Raw genomic sequence first — 21,530 nt, 5'->3', positions numbered from 1 at the left:
CATTCGACGGCCAACACCGCGGTTCCTGGTGTGTCCGCTGTGCCGTGCGTGTGATCATTGCTTGTACAGCCCTCTCGCAGTGTCCGGAGCAAGTATGGTGGGTCTGACACACCGGTGTCAATGTGTTCTTTTTTCCATTTCCAGGAGTGTATCTCAGCTAACTCCGCCGTACTTCACTGTTGGCACTACACATGATAGCAGGCAACATTCTCCAGGCATTCACAAAACCGTAATCCTCCCACCGGATTTCCACATGCTGTAGCGTGATTCAGCGCTCCAGATCACTCGTTTCCAGTCACCGTTGTCCAGAGGTGGCGCTCTTTACACCACCTCTAGCTTTGCTTGAAACTGACTGCAGAAATATGTGGCTTATGAGAAGCTGCTCGAGCATTAATCCCTTTTTTTTAAACTTCCTAAGTATAATCATTGCGCTTAGATCGACTGCTGGTTGCACTTTGGAATTCAGGAGTAATTTCTTCCGTTGGTTTCATGCGATTTCTTATAACCCCTCTGTCTAATACACTACTGGCCATTAAAATTGCTACACCACGTAGATGACGCGAAATTTAACCGACAGGAAGAAGATGCTGTGATATGCAAATGATTAGCTTTTCAGAGCATTCACACTAGGTTGGCGCCGGTGGCGACACCTACAACGTGCTGAAATGAGGAAATTTTCCATCCGATTTCTCATACACAAACAGCAGTTGACCGGCTTTGCCTGGTGAAACGTTGTTGTGGTGCCTCGTGTAAGGAGGAGAAATGCGTACCATCACATTTCCGACTTTGATAAAGGTCGGATTGTATGTAGCCTTTCGCGATTGCGGTTTATCGTATCGCAACATTTCTGCTCGCGTTGGTCGAGATCCAATGACTGTTAGCAGAATATGGAATCGGTGGGTTCAGGAGGATAATACGGAGCGCCGTGCTGGATCTCAACGGCCTCATATCACTAGCAGTCGAGATGACAGGCATCTTATCCGCATGGCTGTAACGGATCATGCAGCCACGTCTCGATCCCTGAGTCAACATATGGGGACGTTTGCAAGACAACAATTATCAGCTCGGAGACCATGGCTGTGGTTACCCTTGACGCTGCATCACAGACAGGAGCGCCTGCGATGGTGTACTCAACGACGAACCTGGGTGCGCGAATGGCAAAACGTCATTTTTTTCGGATGAATCCAGGTTGTGTTTACAGCATCATGATGGTCGCATCCGTGTTTGGCGACATCGCGGTGAACGCACATTGGAAGCGTGTAATCGTCATCGCCATGGCGTATCACCCGGCGTGATGGTATGGGGTGCCACTGATTACACGTCTTGGCCACCTCTTGTTCGCATTGACAGCACTTCGAACAGTGGACGTTACATTTTAGATGTGTTACGACCCGTGGCTCTACCCTTCATTCGATCCCTGCGAAACCTTACATTTCATCACGATAATGCACGACCGCATGTTGCAGGTCCTGTACGGGCCATTCTGGATACAGAAAATGTTCGACTGCTGCCCTGGCCAGCACATTCTCCAGATCTCTCACCAATTGAAAATGTCTGGTCAATGGTGGCCGAGCAACCGGCTCGTCACAATATACCAGTCACAACTGTTGATGAACTGTGGTATCGTGTTGAAGCTGCATGGGCAGCTGCACCTGTACACGCCATCGAAGCTCTGTTTGACTCAATGCCCAAGCGTATCAAGGCCGTTCTTACGGCCAAAGGTGGTTGTTCTGGGTACTGATTTCTCAGGATCTATGCACCCAAATTGCGTCAAAATGTAATCACATGTCAGTTCTAGTATAATATATTTGTCCAATGAATACCCGTTTATCATCTGCATTTCTTCTTGGTGTAGCAATTTTAATGGTCAGTAGTGTACAACTACTGCACGGATCCACACGCAACGAGCAGCAATGAACGTTGCACTGTGGAGACGTCGAAGCTAAAAGTGTGTGGCCGTGATTTCCACTGCCTAGCAACATACAGTCCAAGTTCTGTACTTGGGCGGGCGAAAGCCAGTCGTATCTCACGAGTGTGTCTATGGCGGACAGTGGCCGAAAATGGGAAAAATAAAATTGGTAGTGAGCTCGTATGCCGGCCTTAATAAAGTTAGCACTATAAATTCCCGCTCATAGAAACAGTCTTCGACATTCCACTGTATTTAAGTTTGGCCGATTAAGTACGTATTATTTTCCTTATGATCCACTTGTATATCATTCTGGTAAAAAGACACATTTGGAATGGCAGCTGCAGTATTTAGTCGTTTGAGCATTTTGTGAAACATTTTTAAAAAGTATTGTATTCAGTACAGATTTCTACAAATATGTTATTAATCATCCTGTAGAGGATAACTGTCTCTACATGAACGTCTTTTCTACAGATCTGTTACTTATAAACAGTAAAAAAAGTATAAATAAACAAACAAATAAGGAAAACGAAGATCATAAGCTGATAAAACATAAATAATGACAATATTATACGAAGTAACCACTACGCGTCAATATCAATTTTCAGTTCATCCGGTGTCTCAGTCGGTGTTGCAAAGAAATAAATTTTCGTGTTAGTGGGAAGTCACCTGTAAAGTAAATTTCAGGTGATTGTTAGCAACTTGTAACAGACAGTGACCGAAAAAAATGGACGTTCAACTACAGCGCCTGACTGTACGAGACAAATTATTTCAGCAAGCTGAAAGTCACTTATCAGGTGGCAGTGTGTGGAGCCAATTACTTTAATAGAAGTGCGAAAGCTGTTTGAATAGTAAGGTATCTTTTTCTGTTGTTGAGAAAATCGGAAAGATGTCATCAGCTCGATCTCAGAAAGAATCTGGAGATCTATTCGATACGCAAAAAGCAAGAGGACTGGGGATCCATGTCGAAGTTAAATCCAGCTGAGCTATCATACACTGTGTAATGAGTCTCCGAGCTTCAGGAAAATTGGACATTTCCTAGGTTCTAAAAGGCTTTTCATCCTCAAGTCCATTCAGGGGAAAAATAATTAGAAGGATTTAAAATGCAAAATCTGCAGATAGACGCGTGGGAAATGAATGTGTGGCTGTTATTTTTGACACTGTATTATGAGGAGGAAAATATTAATGGTACGGAAATTGGCCTAACACAGTGGTTTGTTATTTTATTGGTCATATTCGACTACTTATTTCGCTTTTACAGTTTGTATAACAAATTCGTAATTACCGTTGTTTGATATCTCAAGAATCAATTTTTCTACAAAATAATCGTGTTTATTTCCGATTTTGTCCGCCATATTGGTTCTGCCATTTTGAATTTTTCAACTTTGAAATCAGATTCGTTAACAGCAGGGCCGAAGCCCTATTATGCCTATATGTGTGGGCAGCGGGACTGACCTCAGAGCCGGAGTTCTGCTGGTGGTGCTGCAGCTTGGCCAGCAGCTGCTCCAGGCGGTCGTACTCGTCGCGCAGGCCCCAGATCTCCCGCCGCAGCTGTTCGTTCTCGCGCCTCAGCTTCTTGATATCGTTCTGCCCTGGTGAAAACATCCGTTGTTACTTGCAATTGTAAGCGTTTGTTTTTTAGTAACTAACCTAAACGACTTTCTACAAGAGCAAGGAGAATGGGAAGAATCTGACCCACAGAAAAGCCAGTTATAATGAAAACACGGTCTCGAAGAAATATACTGAGGTGGAAAAAGTCATGAAGTACCTCCTAATATCGTGCCTGACCTTCTTTTCCCTGGCGCAGTGTAGCAACTTGATGTGGCATGGACTCAACAAGCCGCTGGAAGTCCCCTGCAGAAATACTGACCCGGGCTGTGTCTGTAGCCGTCCACAATTGCGAAAGTGTTGCCGGTGAACGATTTTGTGCACGAACTGACCTCGCGATTGTGTCCCACAAATGTTCGATGGAATTCATGTCAAGCGATCTGGATGGCCTAATCATTCGCTCGAATTCTCCAGAATGTTCTTCAGACCAATAGCGAACAACTGTGTCCCAGTGACACGTCACATTGCTAGCTACAAAAATTCCAATATTGTTTGGGAACATGAAGCCCATGAATGGCTGTAAATGGTCTCCAAGTAGCTGAACATATCAATTTGTAGTCAATGATAGGTTCAGTTGGAACCCGCCAGGGTAGCTGAGCGCGCTAACGCGCTGCTTCCTGGACTCGGGTAGGCGCGCTGGCCCCGGATCGAATCCGCCCGGCGGATTAACGACGAGGGCCGGTGTGCCGGCCAGCCAGCCTGGATGTGGTTTTTAGGCGGTTTTCCACATTCCGCTAGGTGAATACCGGGCTGATCCCCACGTTACTCCTCAGTTACACGCGTCGCAGACATTTGAAACACATCCTCGCTCTTTCACGATTTACACTCGACGCAGACAGTTGGGGCACACTGATTCCGTCCTGGAGGGTATGGGGTGGCGGCAGGAAGGGCATCCGGCCATCCCTAACACTACACTGCCAAATCCGTTGTAACCACGCCGACCCTGCGATCGCTGCGGGACTATGGCGTCAGCGAAAGAAACATAGGTTCAGTTGGACTGGAGGACCAGTCCATTCCATGTAAACACGGCCCACACTGTTATGGAGCCACCAACGGCTTGCACAATGCCTTGTCGACAACTTGAGTCCATGGCTTCGTGGGGACTGCACCACACTCAAATCCTACCATCAACTCTTACCAACTGAAATTGGGTATCCTCTGACCTAGCCACTGTTTCCCGGTCATCTAGAATCCAACCGATATGGTCGTGAGCCCAGAAGAGCTGCTACAGGCGATGTCGTGTTGTTAGCAAAGGCACTTGCGTCGGTCATCTGCTGCCATAGCCCATTAATGCCAAATTTCGCCGCATTGAAAAAAATGTTCAAATGTGTGTGAAATCTTATGGGACTTAACTGCTAAGGTTATCAGTCCCTAAGCTTACACACTACTTAACCTAAATTATCCTAAGGACAAACACAAACACCCATGCCCATGGGAGGACTCGAACCTCCGCCGGGACCAGCCGCACAGTCTATGACTGCAGCGCCTGAGACCGCTCGGCTAATCCCGCGCGGCTCGCCGCATTGTCCTAACCGTTACGTTCTTCGGACGTCCAGCATTGAGCTCTGTGGTTATTCCACGCGGTGTTGCTTGCCTGATAGCGCTGACAACTCTACACAAACGCCGCTGTATGCGGTCGTTAAGTGAAGGCCATCGGCCATGCGTTGTCCGTGATGAAGGGTAATGCCTGAAATTTGGCATTCTCGGCACACTCTTGACACTGTGGATCTCAGAATATTAAATTCCCTAACGATTTCCGAAATGGAATGTCTCATGCGTCTAGTTCTAACTTCCATTCCGCTTTCAAAGTCAGTTAATTCTCGTCATGTGGCCATAATCAAGTCGGACCCTTTTCACATGACTCACCTGAATACAAATGATAGCTTCTCCAATGCACTGCCCTTTTATACCTGCTGTACGCGATACTACCACCAAAAGCATATGTGAATACGCTATCCCATGACTTATCATCTCGGTGTATTCTGCTACGCAAGTATGGGCACATCGTTGGGTCATCACAAGTTTGGTGTGTTGTGGAGTTGGAGACAATGTTGCTGTCATTGTCGCTAGAAAGTGCAGTTAGGGCGAGGGATCGAGAGCGTTATGCTATTTTCCTCCTCGCCGGAATAAGCAACATACAAGATATACCACATGAGTGGTGAGAGCAGAGTAGACATATCCCTTCAAAGAAACAAAAGTAAATATTTGAGAAGCCCCAGCTCCTAAAAAGGATAGGGGAAGGAAAGAGCACTATATGATGTAGGGAAAGTGAAGTCTTCTGCCAAAGAAATTAGTTAAGGGATGTGTAAATTAAATATGAAAGACATGAGAATTCAGTTCCTGGCACTGGCATCAATTTCTTCCATAGTGAGAGACTGGAACAGGGTTAACTCAGCCTCGTGGGACCGACTGATCAGCTACTTGATTGGGAAATGGAGACTTGGAGGTCTGGTAAGCTGATAATGGCTAAGAAAGCGATGTGTTGACTCCATGTCCCTCCGTTCAACACCTTGACGTCGTACAGTACACGATTACGAGGATCCCAGTCAACATCGCATGGTCGCCTGGGCCTGCTCGCTGAGTCACTTTATTAAGACCAGTAGAGAAAAACATAAGACAACCGGAAATAAAGTTATGAACAGTGGCAAAAATAGACCAAAACAAGATATGAAGCAGCTTTAATTATAGTGATCGGGAGTTGGGAATGACCGCAGGTCAGATACAACAGTAGAACGACATGAAAAAAAGGGAAAGTACGGACGACATCTTTGCTCTGTGTCTATTAGAATGCTTTCTTTCTTGTACCTCGTGGGTAATTACAAAATCCCAGAAGCAGGCATAATGGAATTTCTCCCAGATAAGGATAGAATGAGAAAGTGAAACGGATGAAGCACAACAAAACCACCAACTCTGACGATAATTTTTGACATTAAAGGCAACAAGATAAGCAATGAAGACAGACTGATCTCTCGGCTGGTCTTTGTTAAATATAAGTTTCATATAATAATTTGTCATGCCAATGTCGCCAAATAACTACAGTATTCACAATACTATAACGTTATCTCATCGCCCAGTATAGGACACTGTTAACCTAATCTCACTCAACTTTATCGTTACTGTACTTAAACAGTTTTAATACCAATTAGTTGCTCTCAACTAATCATACATGTCACATTTTTAGCTGTGTTTTTTAATAATGGCTCAAATGGCTTTAAGCACTATGGGACTTAACATCTGAGGTCATCAGTCACATAGACTTAGAACTACTTAAGCCTAACTAACCTAAGGACATCACACACATCCATGCCCGAGGCAGGATTCGAACCTGCGGCCGTAACAGCCGGGTGGTTCCGGACTGAAGCGCCGAGAGCCGCTCGACCTCAGCGACCGGCTTTTAACAATGACTTTTCTCTTGCTGCACTTTTGTTTTATCAATAACACGTTATTAAAAAGTGTACTTGACTTTGGTTCTGTCAATCACCAAAAGCGTTTTTAATATGTTTATTTACAAAATTTGGAAATTTGTGGTAAGATCAATGGGACCAAACTGCTGAGGACATCGATCCCTAAGCTTGCACACCACTTAATCTAACTTAAACTGGCTTACCCTAAGGACAACACACACACACACCTGTGCCCGAGGGAGGACTCGAACCTCCGACGGGGGGGGGGGGGGGGGGCAGCGCGAACCGTGGCAAGCCGCCTAAGACCGCACGGCTAACCCGCGCGACTGTTCATTTACATCTTGGTCTCTTTGCTATACCACGCCTTTCACAGAAGTTAACTTTCAGTGTTAGCTTGTACACAACAAGTCTATGTGTATTATGATCTCATGACAGGATAGCCGCTGGCGCATTAGTATACGTTTTTATAACATATTTTTTAAGTGTTATTATAACCTTAATATGGGACTTAACTGCTGTGGTCATCAGTCCCCTAGAACTTAAAACTAATTAAACCTAAGTAACCTAAGGACGCAACACACAGCCATGCCCGGCGCAGGATTCAAACCTGCGACCGTAGCGGTCGCGCGGTTCCAGACTGTAGCACCTAGAACCGCTCGGCCTCCCCGGCTGGCGGTGTGCGCTATTGTCCGCCTTGTTTTCCTTTCGACTGTACCAGTGTACCTGCGCTAACCTGTTCCGATTTATGAGAAATGAGGAATGATGGAAAACGTTTCATAATCTGCAATATCCTTGTGCTTCGTTACTTGCAGCGCTGAATTCCCGATGCCAGAAAATTTCTCAGTGCATATTCGTAAATGTTTATTGTAACAGCATAGCCATTAGTGTTCCAATGAGTATTCTACAGTGTGTTCCTTCCTTCGAAGAGAAATGGTCGTCGATGATGATACATGTAAGTCTTACCAAATTCTTTTTGTTATTTACTTATGAGTCAGTGGTCGGAATGCGCAATAAAATAACTTTTTTTTTTAAAAATTAGCTGTTTGAAAATAGTTAATGCAAATCTAAAATTTAATCATGCTTGATTTTACTTCCGTATGTTTAATAATTTGGACATATTTGTTCCTTGATGCTGAATAAACGGCATAGCTTCCCACTGAAATGTGCTGGAGCGCATCCTGACGTGCCACTGTTGAGACTGTGTTTGGTTCTCGTCCATCACGAAAGAGCTTCAAATTTTCTAGATAAATCCATCACGACCGTAATCCCATTTCCTAGACAGAAGTACTTGTTTTCCATTCCTCTTTCTGTCTTCATTGTGGCCGATTATTTATCCACAGTTTTTTCAATGAGGGTGCTTATGTGCGCGCAACGGATGCAGTTTAGCTCGTTTGTCCGTTGCTTTGGATGAAACATCATACAGTGGTAAAACTATTCGTTTGCATCCTTGCTGAAGAATATAATTTGAGTCGAAAGCGGATGAAGTAGCTGCGGAAGTCACGAAATTTCAATTGCTCTCTAGTCTTAGTAATTATCAAAAAACAATATGTAAGTCATTGTACCGATGAATAAGTGTATTTTAATGTGAATAACACAACGATGCATTGGGAGTTGGTTCAAATGGCTCTGAGCACTATGGAACTTAACATCTATGGTCATCAGTCCCCTAGAACTTAGAACTACTTAAACCTAACTAACCTAAGGACAGCACACAACACCCAGCCATCACGAGGCAGAGAAAATCCCTGACCCCGCCGGGAATCGAACCCGGGAACCCGGGCGTGGGAAGCGAGAACGCTACCGCACGACCATGAGATGCGGGCGATGCATTGGGAGTGAAATCTATGAAAATGTGTTCTTGGCTGCTAAAATAACATCAGAATTACACACAAAAAATCCACATTCACGCTACTCTACTAATTTCAGCATTGCTCAAAGGAGGTGCAAATACTCATTATTTTTCAAATGTTTTAAAAACCGTGACAACAGTATGCAATACCGCTGCCTCCAGCATCGACAGTTTTCTGTTAGGTGAGTGAGCAGAGCAGTGATAGTTAGCTGCCCATACTTGAAAGAGTAAGCGTGGAATCCAGCCCATGAAATTAAACGGTAAAAAATTGATAGAGTGTGGAATTAATTGTTATGTTTGTTCAATCGCCACTTTTCTGGTAGAACGTGAATCCAGTTCAAGAATACAATAGTAAACTTTCTTACTAGATTACAGCGGCCTGTTGCAAAAACACAAGAGCAGACCAGGCCGCCTGCTGTGAGCAGATACCAAGTCCAAAGCGTGGACCAAGGATAGTTTCATGAACGAAGTGCGAATGATAGATAACTACAGACAGCAGATGGAGTACATTGTGCAATATGTAGCGAAAACAACAGTAGGTTCGGCGTGAGGGTGGTGACCAGAGATCTGCTACGACTACGACTAGTCTGTTGACTTTCCGCTGACTGGGTGCTGCGGATGGCGCGATCCTGCCTGAGGCGCCGTGCTCGCAAGCTAACATTTGCAGCAGCGTTAGTCTTTCTCTGTTTTGGCATCGCTGGGTCAAATAGATACATCGTTTATTGCGTATTGCCTATTGAAGTGCATAAATGTGACACGAATGATTATAAGTTTTCTACCACGAGTGCAGAAATGAGTGCTCAACACTCAGCCGCAGTGCGAGACAATTAGGTCAGAAAATTACGAGCAGTTAGCACATATCGTGATTAAACCCGTGAAAAGATGTTTTACACTGACATTAACATCACGTGAGTGTTGACAGAGTACGAGAATTTCATTAGGACCTTGAAAATCGGTTGGAAGGCTTTATTAATTTAGCTGTGATGTGCTGGAAGAATTTTTCTGCAATATGAAATACCGAAAACTAAATTATGTACTATGACCACTGCAGTCCAAGATGCGCATTTTTAGTATGAGGAATCAAATTATATCAACGACGTTTACTAGAACATGTCTGTAATAGAATATTTTCACCAGAATTTCAGTATGTTTGAGTAGAATACGGTTGTGGGAGGCAGGGGTAAGAGACTACAAGCAGAGAATTTCAAGCATTGCTCAAATAACAAATCATCATTCGTGTACTTGTAGGAAATGGGAACCAGTGTTGCAGTTTACAAGAAGACAGACTCCTATTCAACAAATATTTGGGCGCTTTCAACTGTTACAGAACAATTGACCACCAAGCGATCCTCTTAATACGCCGAATGCATCAGTGTAAGTTACACAATGCTTAGCGTGTCGTAACAGAATTGTATATCAGAAGAGTCTTGGACCTCACTCTAAGGAGCGTGGAGTAGTTACTTAGTTGTCAAGTTGCAGTAACTGCACCACTTCCTGGGAGATAGGCGAGTCGCTCACGGTTTCATCGTGTGCCTAGCTAAAATAAACCGCAGTCCGTCCCGTTCTACTGTTCTCGCGGCATTCTCGTAGCACCTGCTTGGAGAGACCTCAAGTTCAACAGTTGGTGTGCGGATTGATGTCGTCTGTAGGAGTGCAGACTAAACGAAATGAACTAACATTTTTATTCATTTCACCTTTATCATACCCGGAGTTGCAGTAATTCATGTCATTACCAGATATTTTTTGGCAGAAAGAGCTTCAGAAACAGAGAGTTAAAAATGTCGCAGTACCGAGCGGTCTGGGCCGTTGATAGATCGGCAAGCACACTTCGTAGATGTGTTCCGCAACACTACCTGTTCACGAAGAGTACTTGTAAATAAGAATGAAAATAACTGTAATGTTTTCTAAATGGTGATTCTTTTAACGAAGAGTTTGCAAGCAGTCTCAAAGTTAACTAAAAACGTATATGAGCTGGATCATTGTTTTACCCCGAAACATTTGGGTGCAACCCTAGAGCGTGCACTGGCCTTCAGAGCATACTAACTGAAAACAGAGCAAAAGGTATCAAAGGGAAACAAAGGGTTCAAATGGCTCTGAGCACTATGGGACTTAACATCTGAGGTCAACAGTCCCCTAGACTTAGAACTACTTAAACCTGACTATCCTAAGGACATCACACACATCCATGCGCGAGGCAGGATTCGAACCTGCAACCGTAGCGGTCGCGCATTTCCAGACTGAAGCGCCTAGAACCGCTCGGCCACAGCTGCAACGTTCGTAGCAAACTGTCAGGGGCCACCTGGGGGGGCACCTCCTCACATGTGCCTTGTTCTAGTCACATAGCGAATATCTCAGCCTCTGTGTGGTACCAGTCAGTAAGTGCACACCAGGGTAATGATGCTTTAAGTTATTCATGTAGAGTTGTAACTAATTGTCTGAAACCTACAAGATCTGGCCGGCATAGCAACAACGTAGCTTATTACTGCAGCTCAGTATGAATGGACTGATGGATGATTTTGGGTAGGGGACCAAACAGCGAGGTCGTCGGTCCCATCGGATTAGGAAAGAATGTGGAAGGAAGTCGGCCGCGCCCTTTCAAAGGAACCATCCCGGCATTAGCCCCAAGTGATTTAAGGAAATCACGGAAAACCTAAATCACGAATGCCGGACCCAGGTTTGAGCCGTCGTCCTCCCGAAGGTCAAATGGTTCAAATGGCTCTGAGCACTATGGGACTTAACATCTATGGTCATCAGTCCCCTAGAACTTAGAACTACTTAAACCTAACTAACCTAAGGACATCACACAACACCCAGTCATCACGAGTCAGAGAAAATCGAACCCGGGAACCCCCGAATGTCAGTCCAGTGTGTTAACCACTGCGCCACCTCGCTCGGTCAGTATGAACGAAAGAAGATTGTAAACTCTTACGACGAAAAAATTTTGTAAGGGCAGACTATGCCCTTCAAGTTGCACAACAAATCTATTGCACTGCCATAACACCACCACTCGCGGTGCCCATGCCAAGGATAAACGTACATATGCTTTAATATTTCTAATTCTTAACTGCAGCCTTAATGTGATTATTACGATTCCATTACTTCGCGAGCACTATAATTTCATCTAAATGCGGTATGATTTACAATATGACAAGCGTAGCATCAAATGTTCAAATGTGTGTGAAAATCTTATGGGACTTAACTGTTAAGGTCATCAGTCCCTAAGCTTACACATCACTTAACCTAAATTATCCTAAGGACAAACACACACACCCATGCCCGAGGGAGGACTGGAACCTCCGCCGGGACCAGCCGCACAGTCCATGACTGCAGCGCCCCAGACCGTTCGGCTAATGGCGCGCGGCAGAAGCGTAGCATGCTTTTGTACTCAGTGGTCCTGTTGATTTTCGTTATCTATAGAAAATTCGCTTCTTATTCGAATACAGAATTCTCACAAAATATTTATAACCCCCCCTTTTTTTTGACATTTCCTTTTATTCAGACTTTCACAGCAGCCTTGCGGTGACTGCAACGACGACTTAAAAAAAAAAAAAAAAAAAAGAAACACTGTATGTGCGAAAACTATCCGCAAATTTTAACGTAAGGCACTCTGGACGACATCATTATGTTAAGTACGTTCTCAAGGTTCTCATAATCATCCGCTGCTTCAAACGCATGAGATACGCGATTTCTCTTGGGGATTATTTCGCTACCTACTGACATAAAGGAACACTTTCTCTACCATCATTTATTTAATTTTTGCTTGGAGTCATTACCAAGAAGGTAACGAGAATAGTGGAAAGGTTGTCTTACTTTAGAGCGTTACATAGGAAGAGAATGGTCTCGGTTTGACCATCTATGTGGGTATCACTAGTCTTTAAAGGAAGGGATGGTCTACCTTTCTACAGTAGTTAAAACAATAAGGGAATCAGGCCCGAACTCTAATATTATACGTACATTGTAACATTCTTTAATATGAAACCTCCTGGCAGATTAAAATTGTGTGCCCGACCGAGACTCGAACTCGTGACCGTTGCCTTTCGCGGGCAAGTGCTCTACCGTCTTTTTTTTTTTTTTTTTTTTTTTTTAAATCTCATTTTGTTGGCTTTTGTTCGTTGAATCTGCTCGGGGCGGACGTCGTAAGACATCCGTTTAAGTTCTTTGTTGATCGATTAACGCAGTTTTTTTTGTTACAGAGGGCTGCTAACCCTCTGACCAAACACGCTGAGCTACCGTGCCGGCATATCTGAGCTACCGAAGCAACGACTCACGCCCGGTACTCACAGCTTTACTTCTGCCAGTACCTCGTCTCCTAAAGCTGTGAGTACCGGGTGTGAGTCGTGCTTCGGTAGCTCAGACGGTAGAGCACTTGCCCGCGAAAGGCAAAGGTCCCGAGTCCGAGTGTCGGTCGGGCACACAGTTTTAATCTGCCAGGAAGTTTCATATCAGCGTACACTCCGCTGCAGAGTGAAAATCTCATTCTTTAATATACTGATGGAAAAAACCCACAACACCAAGAAGGAGTTTACGGCATAAACGAAAAGTTGGCAGGCGTGTTTCTGCATCTGAAAGATGACGTCTATTCAGACTTCGCGCCAGTCGCATAGGAATGCGCTAGTAGCGGCACTATGAGGATGCAACAAATCAGGTTTGTCTTAAATACGCGCTGTAAAAATGGTGAGCGTTAGTTGGCTTTGAGATTGGACGTGATGAGTTGTCTCTGAGTTTGAATGAGGTCGTGTAATGGGACCACGAGAAACTGGATGCTCCTTCTGAAATATTGCAGAAAGACTTGGCGGGAATCAAGCCACTGTGCATGATTACTGGCAGCGGTGGTCACGAGAATGTACGGTCGCAAGAAGACCGGGCTCCGGACAGCCACGTAGCGGTAACGGGAAGGGAGACCAGCTTGTTTCGTGCATGGCTGTGGTGCATAATGCATCTGCAGCAGCCGGCGCCACAGTGACACAAATAAATGTTACAAATCGGATACTTCTAAGGACAGCTCCGAGCTAGATGCCCTGTAGTGTGCATTCCACTGAGCACAAACCACCACCATTTACGACTTCAGTGGTGTCAAGCGAGCGCTCATTGGAGGGCAGGGCCGGCGGGGGTGGTCGCGCGGTTCTAGGCGCTACAGTCTGGAACCGCGCGACCGCTACGGTCGCAGGTTCGAATACTGCCTCGGGCATGGGTGTGTGTGATGTCCTTAGGTTAGTTAAGTAGTTCTAGGTTCTAGGGGACTGATGACCTCAGAAGTTGTCCCATAATGCTCAGAGCCATTTGAACCATTTTTAGAGGTCAGGGTGGAGGTTTGTTGTGTTTTCTGATGAAAATTGGTTTTGCCCCGGTGACAGTGATGCCTGTCTGTTGGTTATGAGGAGGCCAGTTCTGGGACTGCAACCAACTAGTCCGTGTGCTAGACACACTGGATCTACATCTGGAATTATGGTCTGGGGTACGATTTCGTATGACAGCAGAAGCACTCTAGTGATTATCCCACGCGACCTGACTCCAAATTGTACGTCAATAGTGTGATTCGACTTGTTGTACTGCCATTCATGAACAGCATTCCAGGGGGTGTTTCCCAACAGGATAACGCTCTCCCACATACTGCTGCTGCATTCCACCACGCTTTACAGATTGTCGACATATTGCCTTGGCCTGCCCGACACCAGACCTGTCTCCAAGCTCCAATCGAGCACATGCGAGTATGGGATGTCGTCGGACGACAAGTACAGCCTCATCCACAAACAGCATTAACCGTCCCCGGATCGACCGTCCAAGAGTAACATGCATGGAACTATATCCCAAAATCTGATATCCAGCACCCGTAGAATACAATGCTTGTACGTCTGCATGCTTGCATTCAACATTGGGGTGGTTATTAATGTATCAGCATTTCACAGTTGCAAAGGCGTATCTCGCACATAATTAACCTATGATCTTGTAGTATTAATCACTGAAGCATGTTTCCTAGACAATTGTACACCTAAATTTCAAATTATTTTTTGACGTTGCGATTTTTTTTCGTCAGTGTACGTGTTATACACAGGGGTTGGACAAAAATACGGAAAAATCAAAAAACACAACACATTATCATGCGTGATGGAGTGTACGAAGCGATTTTGTATTCAAAACAGCTTCCAGTCATTTAGGAATGGATAAATACGGGCGCTGTACAGTTTTCAAGGGAATCTTATACCATTCTTCCTGCAAAACAGTGACAAGTTCATATAACGATGATTGTGGCGGGCAGTGATCACGCACCCTTCTCCCCAGAGCAGACCATAGAGGCTCAATAATATTGAGATCTGAGTATGGTGGCTAGGGGAGATACAACTATTCATCCTCGTGCTCACACAACTATTCATGGATGCTGCGAGCTGTTTGAACAGCAGCCCTGTCGTTTTGGGACACACCATCACCGTTAAGAAACAACCACTGTGTCAAAGGATGGATCTGATCAGCCAAAATGGTCACATAATACTTGACAATAATGCAACCCTGCAGGGTAAAGATGAGGCCCACGTAATACCACGATATGGCCTCCCAGATCATCGCCGGACCCTCGCTATATTTCCCTCTTGGGACGTAAACTCGACCAGAAGTTGGAAACAGTGCGAAACAAGACTCACTCGACCAATTTACTTTCTTCTGTTGCTCCATGTTCCACGCGTTACGCTTCGGCAACAAGTTTTCCTGTTACGGACATTTGCATCAGTGATGAGTGGTTTGAAATTCCAGCTCACACTGCAGTTCCCTGCTTCTGGAGCTCCCTTCGTGTTGTTTTGGTTCAGACAGGGTTCGCGAGTTCGACAGTCGGTTATGCAGTGACTTCTCAAGCTGTCATCCTCTTATTGTTCGTCACAATGCTCTTTAATAACCGCCTGTCACGATCATTCAACATACACTTTCATCCGCGTTGTGACATAGCGCTTAATGTTTCTCCTCTTTCCCTGGTTCAAATGGTACAAATGCCTCTGAGCACTATGGGACGTAACATCTGAGGTCATCAGTCCCCTAGAACTCAGAACTACTTAAACCTAACTAACCTAAGGACATCACACACATCCATGCCCAGGCAGGATTCGAACTTGCGACCGTAGCGGTCACGCGGTTCCAGACTGAAGCGCCTAGAACGGCACGGCCACACCGGCCGGCCTCTTTCCGTGCATGCGATGTAAATCTTCAATACGGTTCCTCTTGAAACACCAAACATTTCCCACTACTTTGGTTGCGAAAGCACCCACCATACGGTCATTAATAATTTGCCCACGTTTGTATTCACCTGGCTCTGACATAACACGCCCAAACACTGTTCTGACCACAACCCATAATTGACGCCGTTCGTGATCAAATAAACCAGTGCTACCTGCAGATTAGCTAGAGAGTCCATTTATGTTCATGTATGAATTTCTCGAGGTGTTTCCGTTTTTTTTTCTATACTGCACTATACTTTACAATTAGTTATAAAGATTTGGATTACATTAACGTAAGGGCATTACACTTGCTGTCCGGTAGCTCAATGGTCAGCGCGACGGACTGCGTCTGCAGCTCGTGGTCGTGCGGTAGCGTTCTCGATTCCCACGCCCGGGTTCCCGGGATCGATTCCCGGCGGGGTCAGGGGTTTTCTCTGCCTCGTGGTGACTGGGTGTTGTGTGATGTCCTTAGGTTAGTTAGGTTTAAGTAGTTCTAAGATCTAGGGGACTGATGACCATAGCTGTTAAGTCCCATAGTGCTCAGAGCCATTTGAACCATTTTTTGAGCGACGGACTGTCAATCCTCTGGGCACTGGTTCGATTACCGGCTGGGTCGGGGAATTTTCTCCGCCCAGTGACTGGGCGTTGGGCTGTCATCATCATCCTATCATCCTCATCGACAGGAGGTCGCCGAAGCGGCGTCAAATTGAAAAACCGGCATGCGGCGAACGGCCTGCCCTACGGGGAGCCCTCGCCATACGATTACATTAAAAATTATACTTGCTTCGAATGTTACGAAGGCATAAGGAGAAACTTAGGCCATGTAGAATAGTTATAAACAGGTTCCCCGAGAACGATCTATACTGCTGCGCGATTATGTTACAAATATTCATTGTGATTACTGAAGTGTTCCGAAGAAATAGTTTAATGCTCTTTAATAACAGATTCTGCAGCTTGTAGAAAGTAGCTGTTTTCTTGCAGTGCGTCTTTCAGTCGAATACTAGACATCAACTGATGTCAAGAAAATAAGGTGATCACAGTATTCGAGTGATACTCTCGGCCTGAAGCACGTCGCCCGCCCATCGGATGGTATGGGAATTAAAGGTGTTGTCGATTAAAGGAAAGAGTCTTTACTTCTACGAGCTGTCTAATGACCATGTCCAATCACTCGGAGGTTGTACGGTCAGCAATTCTGTTAACTATCCAAACACTAGACTTTCACCAAGAAGTTCGAACCTTGTAGGGAAAACATGGAATTATTTCGTGTTACACACTCACTTCAGTTGTAAACGTATTGATTGTCACGCCTGACAGAAAAGTGTGTCATCTGAGTACGAAACAAGGCCCTATTCAGTGTGTCTACACTGCAAATGTTCCTCCACCCATTGTAACGTTTTGTCGGCCTGCTTCACAAACACCACTTCCATTGATATTCTGTGTCCTGTTTTTGCTCTGAAATTCTCACTGCAATTAATTTCTACTCTGCTACTTATTTCGTCTGCTCTACGCAAAACATGACGATCGTCTTTGCGTGTAGCTACTTGTAGCTGACCTTTCCTGACGCTCTTCGAGCACCTCCTGGCATCCTCTTTCAAAGAGAGTTCACTTGGATCCAGTGGCACTTTTCACGAAACTCTCTATGGACTAGTGCCTATCCCCTGCGTGGTTTCCCATTTCACACATCTCTATGGTCATGTTGCTAAGATACTCCGACGTTGCACCCGTTTTACTAACACGGCAATGAACTGCAACATTGAACAACGATGACTAGTAGTGCTCCCGTACTTGGTCAGTGCCCCAGGTCTCCTCCTACTTACCAGCGTGTCGTTGTGTGTAATGATTGAAATTGCCTTTTACTTCCTACTGTTGTGTTATTGCACATTTTTGCTCCACATCGTCTCAGACACAACCGCTCGTCAGAGTGTAAGATGATATTTTGACTGAGCTTCCTTTCCTCGTAAAGATCGAACATTTTTACAAAAAAAAAAAAAATGGCTCTGAGCACTATGGGACTTAACATCTATGGTCATCAGTCCCCTAGAACTTAGAACTACTTAAACCTAACTAAGCTAAGGACATCACACAACACCCAGTCATCACGAGGCAGAGAAAATCCCTGACCCCTCCGGGAATCGAAGAACATTTTTACAAGTTGGGGTGAAGTAAGAGGGCGCAACAATGCCCAATAGTGGAAGGCACGCCCAAGAAAAACGGTAATTTGAAGAAAACCGTATTTTTTTGTTTACATGTAATTTCCCAAAACATAACAGAATTGTTTTTTATATATAGAGAGAGTGAGTCACTAGCCATTGCCATCAAGAATAACCCCGAAAGTATGATAGGAGCTAAAGAGTTTGTGGGGCAAAATTTGCATGGGACAACGGGGGGCCATAATATGACGTTGGTCTTTTGTTGAGTGGGGTTGCTTCAGAGATATGAAGGTAAACTTTGTTTTTTTAAATGGGATGCTATGGTTTGGTACTTATTTTATATAGCGGCTATCGAGATGAATCCAATGATGTGCAACAGTAAGGTCTTTGAAGGTCAACGAAACTCACAAAGGTGGCACGAACGTCCATTTACAGGTGTTCGAAGTGATGACCATTGGTATCAATGCAGTGCTGCATTGTTCTTATAATGGATTGAGTGGTATTCCTTATCATATCGGCAGTTATCGAAGCACATGCTCTAATAATTCTCTCTCACGTATCTTCAGATGTAGTTGGAACGTCTTTATAAACAATGTCTTTTACGAATCCCCACAAGCAAAAATCCAGAGGCGTCAAGTCTGGTGAACGAGCCGGCCACGACACATCTCTTCCGCGTCCAATTCAACGATTTGGGAATTGTCTCTGTAACTCACTCCTAGCCATCAGTGAAAAACATGCCGGACACCCATCGTGTTGATCCCACACTTTTTCCTTGATCCTAAAAGTATTTCTTCCAATAACAGACCTAATGTTTCTTGCAGGAATGTGGTATACTTCCTGCCAGTAAGATTTCCTTCGATGAAATAGGGGCCTATAATTCTGTCCTCCAGAATCCCAAACCATACATTCACCGACCACGGCTTTTGGTGTGCAACTTGCCGCAGCCAACATGGAATTTCCGGTATCCAGTAATGCATGTTATGCAGATTAACATTTCCATGGTTCGTGAATGTAGCCTCGCCAGTAAATAAAATCAAATTAATAAATGTGTTATCCCTGTGAATCTGAAGCTGAGCCCATCGTCAGAATTCAAAAAATGGTTCAAATGGCTCTGAGCACTATGGGACTCAACATCTTAGGTCATAAGTCCCCTAGAACTTAGAACTACTTAAACCTAACTAACCTAAGGACATCACACACACCCATGCCCGAGGCAGGATTCGAACCTGCGACCGTAGCAGTCCCGCGGTTCCGGACTGCAGCGCCAGAACCGCTAGACCACCGCGGCCGGCAAACTGCTTCGTCAGAATTCAATGCGACGCATACAATCCGTACCAGTTAATTCTTGGTGGAGACTGATATGGTAACGATGATATTTATGGCGATGCAGAACACGAACAACACTACTCTGGCTCATGCCAGATTCCCTTGCGATTTGACGCAAACTAACGCAAGGATCTCGAACCTCAGTGGCAAGAGTACCTATTTCCGTTTCCTCATTCGTAACTTTCCTTTGCCGGATATGTTTCTGATGCGTTAAAGGTCCAGTTGTTCTCAATTTATCATACACATATTTAAATGTACGAAGTGTAGATTGAGTTCGTTGAGGATATCTTTCAGCGTACACGTCTCTAGCTCTCACAGAATTTCGTTGGCATTCTCCGAAAATGAGAAGCATATCGACTTGTTCTTCGAAGGAATACATCATTAACATTCGCTTGACTCGACGATACTAGTCTTACAGTTCCTATTAGTGTTGTATTGCGGAACCGTCGAATGGTGTTCAAATGTCAATGGCATGTTAGATCGATATGCCGTATTCGACGAATATTTACTACACTCCTGGAAATTGAAATAAGAACACCGTGAATTCATTGTCCCAGGAAGGGGAAACTTTATTGACACATTCCTGGGGTCAGATACATCACATGATCTCACTGACAGAACCACAGGCACATAGACACAGGCAACAGTGCATGCACAATGTCGGCACTAGTACAGTGTATATCCACCTTTCGCAGCAATGCAGGCTGCTATTCTCCCATGGAGACGATCGTAGAGATGCTGGATGTAGTCCTGTGGAACGGCTTGCCATGCCATTTCCACCTGGCGCCTCAGTTGGACCAGCGTTCGTGCTGGACGTGCAGACCGCGTGAGACGAAGCTTCATCTAGTCCCAAACATGCTCAATGGGGGACAGATTCGGAGATCTTGCTGGCCAGGGCAGTTGACTTACACCTTCTAGAGCATGTTGGGTGGCACGGGATACATGCGGACGTGCATTGTCCTGTTGGAACAGCAAGTTCCCTTGCCGGTCTAGGAATGGTAGAACGATGGGTTCGATGACGGTTTGGATGTACCGTGCACTATTCAGTGTCCCCTCGACGATCACCAGTGGTGTACGGCCAGTGTAGGAGATCGCTCCCCACACCATGATGCCGGGTGTTGGCCCTGTGCGCCTCGGTCGTATGCAGTCCTGATTGTGGCGCTCACCTGCACGGCGCCAAACACGCATACGACCATCATTGGCACCAAGGCAGAAGCGACTCTCATCGCTGAAGACGACACGTCTCTATTCGTCCCTCCATTCACGCCTGTCGCGACACCACTGGAGGCGGGCTGCACGATGTTGGGGCGTGAGTGGAAGACGGCCTAACGGTGTGCGGGACCGTAGCCCAGCTTCATGGAGACGGTTGCAAATGGTCCTCACCGATACCCCAGGAGCAACAGTGTCCCTAATTTGCTGGGAAGTGGCGGTGCGGTCCCCTACGGCACTGCGTAGGATCCTACGGTCTTGGCGTGCATCCGTGCGTCGCTGCGGTCCGGTCCCAGGTCGACGGGCACGTGCACCTTCCGCCGACCACTGGCGACAACATCGATGTACTGTGGAGACCTCACGCCCCACGTGTTGAGCAATTCGGCGGTACGTCCACCCGGCATCCCGCATGCCCACTATACGCCCTCGCTCAAAGTCCGTCAACTGCACATACGGTTCACGTCCACGCTGTCGCGGCATGCTACCAGTGTTAAAGACTGCGATGGAGCTCCGTATGCCACGGCAAACTGGCTGACACTGACGGCGGCGGTGCACAAATGCTGCGCAGCTAGCGCCATTCGACGGCCAACACCGCGGTTCCTGGTGTGTCCGCTGTGCCGTGCGTGTGATCATTGCTTGTACAGCCCTCTCGCAGTGTCCGGAGCAAGTATGGTGGGTCTGACACACCGGTGTCAATGTGTTCTTTTTTCCATTTCCAGGAGTGTATTTGCAAGACATACGAGAGAGAATTGTCAGAGCATGTGCTTCGGTAAGTGCCGAAGTGATAAGGAATACCGATCAATCCATGATAAGAAGATTGCAGCACTGCATTGACACCAATGGTAATCACTTCAAATACCTTATGTAAATGACGTTCAT

At 45.6% G+C, this 21,530-nt stretch overlaps 1 protein-coding gene across 1 annotated transcript in view; it reads right to left on the bottom strand.

Moving 5' to 3' along the window:
* LOC126183761 (retrotransposon-like protein 1) overlaps positions 1-21,530 on the bottom strand; it is a 332,033-nt gene that overhangs the window by 200,931 nt on the left and 109,572 nt on the right. The window contains exon 2 of the mRNA XM_049925989.1: positions 3,362-3,498. Coding sequence (XP_049781946.1) covers positions 3,362-3,498 — 137 coding nt within the window. The remainder of the gene's footprint in view (positions 1-3,361; positions 3,499-21,530) is intronic.

This window comes from Schistocerca cancellata, chromosome 4, assembly GCF_023864275.1.
Source record: "Schistocerca cancellata isolate TAMUIC-IGC-003103 chromosome 4, iqSchCanc2.1, whole genome shotgun sequence".
Classification (NCBI taxonomy): Eukaryota; Metazoa; Arthropoda; class Insecta; order Orthoptera; family Acrididae; genus Schistocerca; species Schistocerca cancellata.
Note: the sequence above shows the minus strand (reverse complement) of the source record. Positions and strands in the feature narration are given on the sequence as shown.